Genomic DNA, 12,180 nt, shown 5'->3' on the forward strand with positions numbered 1-12,180 from the left:
GTGCAAGCAACTACAAGCTTCTCTCTGCTGCCTTTAATTAGCGAGAGTGGATTTCTGGAAATAATGGTTCGTTTTTACTGGAAAGTAGATTTACACTTTGCTGAAGTGTTTGAAATACACAGTGAGATAAAAGCTGCGTTATGGGAGATAATTGAGGTAGAGAAACAGAATGCAAGGTGAGACTGTAGCTTCTTGCTCCATTCACTTACACTCAAGTCCATCTGTAGATGCGTGTTGCCAGTAATCAGTACTCAGCAACTCTCTGTGAGAGGATCTCCAAAATCCTGCAAGGTCCCGTGGTACAGCCAATGCAGTGTTTGGATCTAAAGGTCCATTTATCAATAATCACAATTGCAGTGCGATCTGGGCACGTTATTAGCACCCAAAATCGCACTGCAGTATGTGATTATACCATGTGAATGTATGACTGTTCCCCCGCAGGGACAGGGGTTCCGAAAGGAGACTGTCACTGCAATGTGCTTGGAGAGCAGTGGCCACATCAGCTCTACTGATCATGCATGTGCGGTGACAATTGCCAGGGAGGGTTCAGGAGGAATCCTCTCCCAATAAATTTTGCGAAGTATACACCACTACAACAGCACAATGCCATCTTCAGATGGCTTTAGCTGTGGGGACCAAACGCAGAGCCTGGTAAATCTGACAACATTGCATTCCCCTTGGCAATCTATGGAGGTTGAGGCTGCTATTGGAAATGGAGGGACCGCAGCAGACAGCGGAGATAACTACTGCAGTCCCTCCTTCATACATTGGTGTGATACTTACTTAATACTTGTGGCTATCCACCAAAAATAGTTGTTTTCATGGAATATGCACAAATATTAATGATAAAAAGTCCCCTAGGTGTGTACAGAGGTTTGGGTCATATAGAAAATAAATCTATTAATAAAATGTTTTTTGTTTGTTGGTTATGATTTTTTTTTTTTTTTAAATAATACATTTTGTTTTTCCTGTTGGCACCTAACACTGCAGTGTTCATGGTAAACTGACTTCCCCATGAGTAAGCATGACACAATGCACCTGTGAGGTCTGTCCCTTGAGATAGCAGGCGACAGCTTTCACCTACAGAGTGGCTTAGATAAAAAGGCAAATTTCCTTAAAACATTATACTGTAATTTAGGACTTTGCACTCTTGATAAATAGAAACGATGAGATTTATAGGTCTATGTGAAGGTCATTATAATGGAAAAATGCCTTGAGTAAGTATTGTATTGCTACAATATTAAACTGTCTAGCAATTTCCCATTGTAACACACAGCACATGTTTAGAGATCGATCTTTAGAATAAAAAGCACTTCACTTTCTATTAAACATACAACTACTTGCTTGCCATATATTCCTAGAATCACTGGGTATTCTCACATGACCATTCTTGGTCCTGTGCTGTACATCACTGAGAATCACTGCTTATTATTGGTCACATGAAACACTCTGGTCCTGAATTTCAACTAGAATTACTATGTGTCTGTTATACAAACCATTGTGGTGAAGTGTTTTACCTAAATGAGGGTTAACTCAGGAATATCGGAATAATCCACAATAAGAATATATTTGTAACACATTCACTGGGTTGGGTTTGGGTGACCGGCAGTCAACATACTGATGCCAGGATCCCGGTTGTTAGGTGGCTGGCGGGAAGCGAGCACAACGAAGCCCCTTGCGGGCTCGCTGCGCTCACCATGCAGCGGGCTCGGTGGCTCGCTGCGCTCGCCACAGGTTCTGTTCCCACTCTGTGGACACCCACGAGTGGGGGTAGTCTCCTAACCGCTGGTCACATAACCACTTCCCCATTCACTAATGAGGCAAACATCATAGAGATTAACTAGCCCTAGAAAATTCATTATCTAACTAGCTGAAGACATTAAGGATGATTTACGTTTAAGAGCAAATCCAGTTGCCGGGTGCAAACGTTGTCCCTGAACAGACCATTTTTTTTTGCTGCAAGGGGTACATGCAAACAGAAATTGCATTTACACCCCTTGCAGTGCAACATGGTTTGTACAAAAGCACATTTTTGCTCCCAGTAAGCAATCACACCTAAGGGCCTAATTCAGCTTCAGTTGTAGTTTAGCAAAACTCGCAAAACTGCAACTCTTTTCTTTAACATGCGGGGGGCGGCCCAGCACAGGGCAAGGCCATCCCGCATGCTGTGTCCTGTCCCCCTGCTAACATGCGCTCACATGATTAAGGTAGGCTGCGTAGGCAGTCAGAGGGCCGTCATCTTTTGGTTTGCAGCGGTTGCGTGTGACGTCATGCAGCCGCCACGGCCAACCCCTCCAATGGTCCAGACATGCCTCCATTGTCTGGACCTTGCCCCTAAAAATGGAGCATTGACGCCATATTCCTGCCCCCCTCTAGGTCTTAGACTGCGATCATCTGTGATCGAAGTTTAGGAGCTTGCATGTGCGCGCTCATGTGCAGAAGTGCTGAAATCGCCAAATAAGGATTTCAGCACTTTTGTGTCTGAATCTGAATCGGGCCCTAAACCAGCATTATCCAGTGTGCTATTATACTTATTACTTGACCTCTTTGGTCCTTCTCAATAGCCTGGAAAATAGTCATTACATTTACAGTGGGGAATATTTCCTCTTATGTTATGGAATAAGCATTTAAAGGTTGTAGAAAGTTGTAACAATTATTATGCAAGAAACATCACTTCTAATTCCTAATGCTCCTAGCTGATTCCTCACCATCTAGAGTATAACGCATGATCCCTGGTACGGGATGAACAATCTCTCATCATTTACTATCTTTTGTTTTTAGGGCAATGCGGGTCCTGCTACATTTTGGTTTCTACTCTTTCTGCTAAAGCATCCTGAGGCCATGGTAGCTGTTCAAGGTGAATTAGAGAAGGTCTTCCAAGCACGAAGCATGAAACAAATGGAGGATATCAATCAGGAGCTCCTGGACAATGCAGTTATCTTCAGTGAGTACAAAGAGGACTTATTACTGAACGTAATGAAAAACAAAATGTTCAGGTGCATCATTTTCTCTTAACTCTTCATACTTAAATGATTGAAGAAATATGTAATAAAATATAATGAAATGAGAAATAATTGCAAATGATCATAAGCTTTTGTATAGCCTACGACATCTAGTTGCGTTGAAGGATATTTATACAACAGAATACCAAAAATCTAAATTAATTTTTTTCTAAGGAGACACCATAAATCATAGACACATGTGACAACCCCATGTGTGTCAGACAGAAGTGCAGCAGTCTACAAAATTGCAGATTAAAACAAAATACACAAAATATGAAAAGTGTGATTGATATATATATATAGATTAGAAGCATACACTGTCTGTCTTCCCTTTACTACATGCACCCTGCCCCCATTACAACTACAGTACGTGCCTTACCTTCAGTACATGCCACCTACCCCCATTACACCTACAGTACCTGCCTTACCTTCAGTGCATGCCACCTTCTCCTATTACACCTAAAGGAACTGTCTTCCCTTCAGTACAAGCCATCTACCCCCATTACACCTACGGTAACTGCCTTAGCTTCAGAACATGATGCCACCTACCCCCATTTCACCTACAGTAACTGCCTTCCCTTCAGTACATACCAGCTACCCCCATTACACCTACAGTATGTGCCTTCCCATCAGTACATGCCTCCTACCCCCATTACACCTACAGTACATGCCACCTACCCCGATTACACCTGCAGTAACTGCCATCCCCTCAGTACATGCCACCTTCCCCTATTACACCAATAGTAACTGCCTTCCCTTCAGTACATGCCATCTACCCCCATTACACCTACAGTAACTGCCTTCACTTCGGAACATGATGCCACCTACCACCATTACACCTAAAGTAACTGCCTTCACTTCAGTACATGCCACCTACCCCCATTACACCTACAGTAACTACCTTCCCTTCAGTACATGCCACCTACCCCCATTACACCTACGGTAACTAACTTCCCTTCAGTACATGCCACCTAAACCTACAGTATCTGCCTTATCTTCAGTACATGCCTCCTACCCCATTACACCTATAGTAGCGGCCTTTGCTTCAGTACATGATGACACCAACCCCCATTACGCCTACAGTAACTGCCTTCACTTCAGTATATGCCATCTACCCCATTACACCTACAGTAACTGCCTTCCCTTCAGTACATACATGCCTCCTACCCCCATTACACCTACACTAACTGCCTTCCCTTCAGTACATGCCACCTATCCCCATTACACCTACAGTATCTGCCTTATCTTCAGTACATGCCTCCTACCCCATTACACCTACAGTAGCGGCCTTTGCTTCAGTACATGATGACACCGACCCCCATTACACCTACAGTAACTGCCTTCCCTTCAGTATATACATGCCTCCTACCATTGGCGTGCGCAGCACATTTTATTAGGGGGTGCACTGTCGGAATGGTGTGTCTAGCACCGCCTTTTGGGCGTGTCTAACACCATCTATTGACGGTCAACGCAATATAAAATATCCATATTTGTACCAATCCTAATAAAGTAGGTACATTGTCAGATGTTGTGGTGTGCACCAAACAAACACCCCTGATGGCACTCACTGTAATTACACTGCTCCTCCTCAGCCTGGTCTGGCTCCCCCTCTCTTTCCCCTGCAAGCTGCAGCAGCTTACTTACAAGTCAGCCACTCACTGTCACTGACAGTCGCAGACTAGTACTGCTGCTGCTGGAAAAACAAGTGACATGTCAATGCTACTGCCGACCGCCTGCCAGTATTGAATTTGTCTTCCTAAGAGGAATGCTGGCTGCATGCTGGTCCTCATCAGTGGCTGGCGTTGGCATAGCATAGAAGGAGAGAGGTGAGCATGTGGCGGGTGTGGCAGGTGGGCGTGCGAGCAGCATGACGTAATCACACCACATCACGCTGTTTTTGTACATGGAGGTGGAGCCGGGAGTTTGAAAGCCGGTGGCAGTGGCACCCTTGATTAACCCAGGCATCCGGTCAGTAATGCAGTCCTGACAGGCTGCAGCGCAGAGGGGACAGTAATCAGCCTGCTCGGCGATCGCTGCATCAGGCATGTGAGATCAGGGTGCCAGACATTAGGGGGTGCCTGTGCGCACCAGGCACCCACCCTGCGCACACCTATGCCTCCTACCCCCATTACACCTACATTAACTGCCTTCCTTTCAGTACATGCCACCTACCCCATCACACCTACAGTAACTGCCTTCCCTTCATTACATGCCACTTACCCCCACTACACCTACAGTAACTGCCTTACCTTCAGTACATGCAACCTACCCCCATTACACCTACAGTAACTGCCTTCCCTTCAGTACATGCCACCTACCCCCATTACACCTATGGTAACTGCCTTCCCTTCAGTACATGCCACCTATCCCCATTAAACCTACAGTATCTGCCTTATCTTCAGTACATGCCTCCTACCCCATTACACCTACAATAGCGGCCTTTGCTTCAGTACATTATGACACCGACCCCCATTACACCTACAGTAACTGCCTTCCCTTCAGTATATACATGCCTCCTACCCCCATTACACCTACATTAACTGCCTTCCTTTCAGTACATGCCACCTACCCCCAGTACACCTACAGTAACTGCCTTACCTTCAGTACATGCCACCTACCCCCATTACACCTACAGGAACTGTCTTCCCTTCAGTAAAAGCCATCTACCCCCATTACACCTACGGTAACTGCCTTAGATTCAGAACATAATGCCACCTACCCCATTACACCTACAGTAACTGCCTTCCCTTCAATACATGCCAGCTACCCCCATTACACCTACAGTATGTGCCTTCCAATCAGTACATGCCTCCTACTCCCATTACACCTACAGTACATGCCACCTACCCCCATTACACCTGCAGTAACTGCCATCCCCTCAGTACATGCCACCTTCCCCTATTACACCAATAGTAACTGCCTTCTTTTCAGTACATGCCATTTACCCCCATTACACCTACAGTAACTGCCTTCACTTCGGAACTTGATGCCACCTACCACCATTACACCAAAAGTAACTGCCTTCACTTCAGTAGATGCCACCTACCCCCATTACACCTACAGTAACTGCCTTCCCTTCAGTACATGCCACCTACCCCCATTACACCTACGGTAACTAACTTCCCTTCAGTACATGCCACCTAAACCTACAGTATCTGCCTTATCTTCAGTACATGCCTCCTACCCCATTACACCTATAGTAGCGGCCTTTGCTTCAGTACATGATGACACCAACCCCCATTACGCCTACAGTAACTGCCTTCCCTTCAGTATATGCCATCTACCCCATTACACCTACAGTAACTGCCTTCCCTTCAGTACATACATGCCTCCTACCCCATCACACCTACAGTAACTGCCTTCTCTTCAGTACATGCCACTTACCCCCACTACACCCACAGTAACTGCCTTCCCTTCAGTACATGCCACTTACCCCCACTACACCTACAGTAACTGCCTTACCTTCAGTACATGCCACGTACCCCCATTACACCTACAGTAACTGCCTTCCCTTCAGTACATTCCACCTATCCCCATTAAACCTACAGTATCTGCCTTATCTTCAGTACATGCCTCCTACCCCATTACACCTACAGTAGCGGCCTTTGCTTCAGTACATGATGACACCGACCCCCATTACACCTACAGTAACTGCCTTCCCTTCAGTATATACATGCCTCCTACCCCCATTACACCTACATTAACTGCCTTCCTTTCAGTACATGCCACCTACCCCCAGTACACCTACAGTAACTGCCTTACCTTCAGTACATGCCACCTACCCCCATTACACCTACAGGAACTGTCTTCCCTTCAGTAAAAGCCATCTACCCCCATTACACCTACGGTAACTGCCTTAGATTCAGAACATAATGCCACCTACCCCATTACACCTACAGTAACTGCCTTCCCTTCAATACATGCCAGCTACCCCCATTACACCTACAGTATGTGCCTTCCCATCAGTACATGCCTCCTACTCCCATTACACCTACAGTACATGCCACCTACCCCCATTACACCTGCAGTAACTGCCATCCCCTCAGTACATGCCACCTTCCCCTATTACACCAATAGTAACTGCCTTCTTTTCAGTACATTCCATCTACCCCCATTACACCTACAGTAACTGCCTTCACTTCGGAACATGATGCCACCTACCACCATTACACCTAAAGTAACTGCCTTCACTTCAGTAGATGCCACCTACCCCCATTACACCTACAGTAACTGCCTTCCCTTCAGTACATGCCACCTACCCCCATTACACCTACGGTAACTAACTTCCCTTCAGTACATGCCACCTAAACCTACAGTATCTGCCTTATCTTCAGTACATGCCTCCTACCCCATTACACCTATAGTAGCGGCCTTTGCTTCAGTACATGATGACACCAACCCCCATTACGCCTACAGTAACTGCCTTCCCTTCAGTATATGCCATCTACCCCATTACACCTACAGTAACTGCCTTCCCTTCAGTACATACATGCCTCCTACCCCATCACACCTACAGTAACTGCCTTCCCTTCAGTACATGCCACTTACCCCCACTACACCCACAGTAACTGCCTTCCCTTCAGTACATGCCACTTACCCCCACTACACCTACAGTAACTGCCTTACCTTCAGTACATGCCACCTACCCCCATTACACCTACAGTAACTGCCTTCCCTTCAGTACATTCCACCTACCCCCATTAAACCTACAGTATCTGCCTTATCTTCAGTACATGCCTCCTACCCCATTACACCTACAGTAGCGGCCTTTGCTTCAGTACATGATGACACCGACCCCCATTATACCTACAGTAACTGCCTTCCCTTCAGTATATACATGCCTCCTACCCCCATTACACCTACATTAACTGCCTTCCTTTCAGTACATGCCACCTACCCCCAGTACACCTACAGTAACTGCCTTACCTTCAGTACATGCCACCTACCCCCATTACACCTACAGGAACTGTCTTCCCTTCAGTAAAAGCCATCTACCCCCATTACACCTACGGTAACTGCCTTAGATTCAGAATATAATGCCACCTACCCCATTACACCTACAGTAACTGCCTTCCCTTCAATACATGCCAGCTACCCCCATTACACCTACAGTATGTGCCTTCCCATCAGTACATGCCTCCTACTCCCATTACACCTGCAGTAACTGCCATCCCCTCAGTACATGCCACCTTCCCCTATTACACCAATAGTAACTGCCTTCTTTTCAGTACATGCCATCTACCCCCATTACACCTACAGTAACTGCCTTCACTTCGGAACATGATGCCACCTACCACCATTACACCTAAAGTAACTGCCTTCACTTCAGTAGATGCCACCTACCCCCATTACACCTACAGTAACTGCCTTCCCTTCAGTACATGCCACCTACCCCCATTACACCTACGGTAACTAACTTCCCTTCAGTACATGCCACCTAAACCTACAGTATCTGCCTTATCTTCAGTACATGCCTCCTACCCCATTACACCTATAGTAGCGGCCTTTGCTTCAGTACATGATGACACCAACCCCCATTACGCCTACAGTAACTGCCTTCCCTTCAGTATATGCCATCTACCCCATTACACCTACAGTAACTGCCTTCCCTTCAGTACATACATGCCTCCTACCCCATCACACCTACAGTAACTGCCTTCCCTTCAGTACATGCCACTTACCCCCACTACACCCACAGTAACTGCCTTCCCTTCAGTACATGCCACTTACCCCCACTACACCTACAGTAACTGCCTTACCTTCAGTACATGCCACCTACCCCCATTACACCTACAGTAACTGCCTTACCTTCAGTACATGACACCAACCCCCATTACGCCTACAGTAACTGCCTTCCCTTCAGTATATGCCATCTACCCCATTACACCTATGGTAACTGCCTTCCCTTCAGTACGTGCCACCTATCCCCATTAAACCTACAGTATCTGCCTTATCTTCAGTACATGCCTCCTACCCCATTACACCTACAGTAGCAGCCTTTGCTTCAGTACATGAAGACACCGATCCCCATTACACCTACAATAAGTGCCTTCCCTTCAGTATATGCCACCTACCCCATTACACCTACAGTAACTGCCTTCCCTTCAGTATATACATTCCTCCTACCACCATTACACCTACATTAACTGCCTTCCTTTCAGTACATGCCACCTACCCCCAGTACACCTACAGTAACTGCCTTACCTTCAGTACATGCCACCTACCCACATTAAACCTACAGTAACTGCATTCCCTACATACCTCCGACCCTCATTACACCTACAGTAATTGCCGTCACTTCAGTACATGCCACTTACCCAATAACACCTATAGTAACTGCCTTCCCTTCAGTACATGCCACCTTCCCCATTACATCTATAGTAACTGCCTTCCCTTCAGTATATGCCACCTACCCCATTACACCTACAGTAACTGCCTTCCCTTCAGTATATACATGCCTCCTACCCCCATTACACCTACGTTAACTGCCTTCCTTTCAGTACATGCCACCTACCCCCAGTACACCTACAGTAACTGCCTTACCTTCAGTACATGCCACCTACCCCCATTAAACCTACAGTAACTGCCTTCCCTACATACCTCCGACCCTCATTACACCTACAGTAACTGTCTTACCTTCAGTACATGCCACCTACCCCCATTACACCTATAGTAACTGCCTTCCCTTCAGTACATGCCACCTTCCCCATTACACCTATAGTAACTGCGTTCCCTTCAGTACATGCCACCTACCCCCATTACACCTACAGTATGTGACTTCCCTTCAGTACATGCCTCCTACCCCCATTACACCTACAGTGTCTGCCATCCCATCAGTACATGCCACCTACCCCCATTACACCTACAGTACTGCCTTACCTTCAGTACATGACTCCTATCCCCATTACACCTACAGTACTGCCTTCCCATCAGTACATGCCTACTACCCCCATTACACCTACAGTACCTGCCTTCCCTTCTGTACATGCCACCTTCCCCTATTACACCTATAGTAACTGCCTTCGCTTCAGTACAAGCCATCTACCCCCATTACACCTACAGTACCTGCCTTCTGTTCAGTACATGCCTTCTACCCCATTACACTTACAGTATGTGATTTCCCATCAGTACATGCCTCCTACCCCCATTCCACCTACAGTATCTGCCATCCCTTTAGTACATGCCACCTACCCCCATTACACCTACAGTACTGCCTTACCTTCCGTACATGACTCCTATCCCCATTACACCTACAGTATCTGCCTTTCCATCAGTACATGCCTCCTACCCCCATTACACCTACAGTACCTGCCTTCCCTTCAGTACATGCCACTTACCCAATTACACTTACAGTAACTGCCTTCCCTTGAGTACATGCCACCTTCCCCCACTACACCTACGGTAACTGCCTTCCCTTCAGTACATGCCTCCTACCCCAGTACACCTACAGTAATTGCCTTCCCTACATACCTCCTACCCTCATTACACCTACAGTAATTGCTGTCACTACAGTACATGCCACCTACCCCATTACACCTATAGTACCTGCCTTCCCTTCAGTACATGCCACCTACCCCATTACACCTATAGTAACTGCCTTCCCTTCAGTACATGCCACCTACCCCCATTACACCTACAGTATGTGACTTCTCTTCAGTACATGCCTCCTACCCCCATTACACCTACAGTATCTGCCATCCCTTCAGTACATGCCACCTACCCCCATTACACCTACAGTACTGCCTTACCTTCAGTACATGACTCCTACCCCCATTACACCTACAGTATGTGACTTCCCTTCAGTACATGCCTCCTACCCCCATTACACCTACAGTACCTGCCTTCCCTTCTGTACATGCCACCTTCCCCTATTACACCTATAGTAACTGCCTTCGCTTCAGTACAAGCCACCTACCCCCATTACACCTACAGTAACTGCCTTCCCTTCAGTACGTGCCACCTACCCCCATTACACCTACAGTACCACCCTTCCATTCAGTACATGCCTCCTACCCCCATCACACATACAGTAACTGTCTTCCCTTCAGTACATGCCACTTACCCCCATTACACCTACAGTACCTGCCTTCTTTTCTGTACATGCCACCTTCCCCCACTACACCTACGGTAACTGCCTTCCCTTTAGTACATGCCACCTACCCCCATTACACCTACAGTATCTGCCTTTCCTTCAGTACATGCCTCCTACCCGATTACACCTACAGTAACTGCCTTCCCTTCAGTACATGCCACCTACCCCCAGTCCACCTACAGTAACTGCCTTACCTTCAGTACATGCCACCAACCCCCATTACACCTACAGTAACTGCCTTCCCTACGTGCCACCTACCCCCATTACACCTGCAGTAACTGCCATCCCCTCAGTACATGCCACCTTCCCCTATTACACCAATAGTAACTGCCTTTCCTTCAGTACATGCCACCTACCCCCATTAAACCTACAGTATCTGCTTTATCTTCAGTACATGCCTCCTACCCCATTACACCTACAGTAGCGGCCTTTGCTTCAGTACATGATGACACCGACCCCCATTAAACCTACAGTAACTGCCTTCCCTTCAGTTTATGCCACCTACCCTATTACACCTACAGTAAATGCCTTCCCTACATACCTCCTAACCCCATTATACCTACAGTATACAGTCACTTCAGTACATGCCACTTAACCCATAACACCTACAGTAACTGCCTTCCCTTCAGTACATGCCACCTACCCCATTACACCTATAGTAACTGCCTTCCCTTCAGTACATGCCACCTACCCCCATTACACCTATAGTAACTGCCTTCCCTTCAGTACATTCCACCTACCCTCATTACACCTAAAGTATGTGACTTCCCTTCAGTACACGCCTCCTACCCCCATTACACCTACAGTATCTGCCATCCCTTCAGTACATGCTACCTACCCCCATTACACCTACAGTACTGCCTTACCTTCAGTACATGACTCCTACCCCCATTACACCTACAGTATCTGCCTTCCCATCAGTACATGCCTCTTACCCCATTACACCTACAGTACCTGCCTTCCCGTCTGTACATGCCACCTTCCCCTATTACACCTATAGTAACTGCCTTTGCTTCAGTACAAGCCATCTACCCCCATTACAATTACAGTAACTGCCTTCCCTTCAGTACGTGTCACCTACCCCCA

At 46.9% G+C, this 12,180-nt stretch overlaps 1 protein-coding gene across 1 annotated transcript in view; it reads left to right on the forward strand.

Moving 5' to 3' along the window:
* PTGIS (prostaglandin I2 synthase) overlaps nucleotides 1–12,180 on the forward strand; it is a 146,003-nt gene that overhangs the window by 107,519 nt on the left and 26,304 nt on the right. The window contains exon 7 of the mRNA XM_063958886.1: nucleotides 2,782–2,944. Coding sequence (XP_063814956.1) covers nucleotides 2,782–2,944 — 163 coding nt within the window. The remainder of the gene's footprint in view (nucleotides 1–2,781; nucleotides 2,945–12,180) is intronic.

Source organism: Pseudophryne corroboree, chromosome 3 (genome assembly GCF_028390025.1).
Source record: "Pseudophryne corroboree isolate aPseCor3 chromosome 3, aPseCor3.hap2, whole genome shotgun sequence".
Lineage (NCBI taxonomy): Eukaryota > Metazoa > Chordata > Amphibia > Anura > Myobatrachidae > Pseudophryne > Pseudophryne corroboree.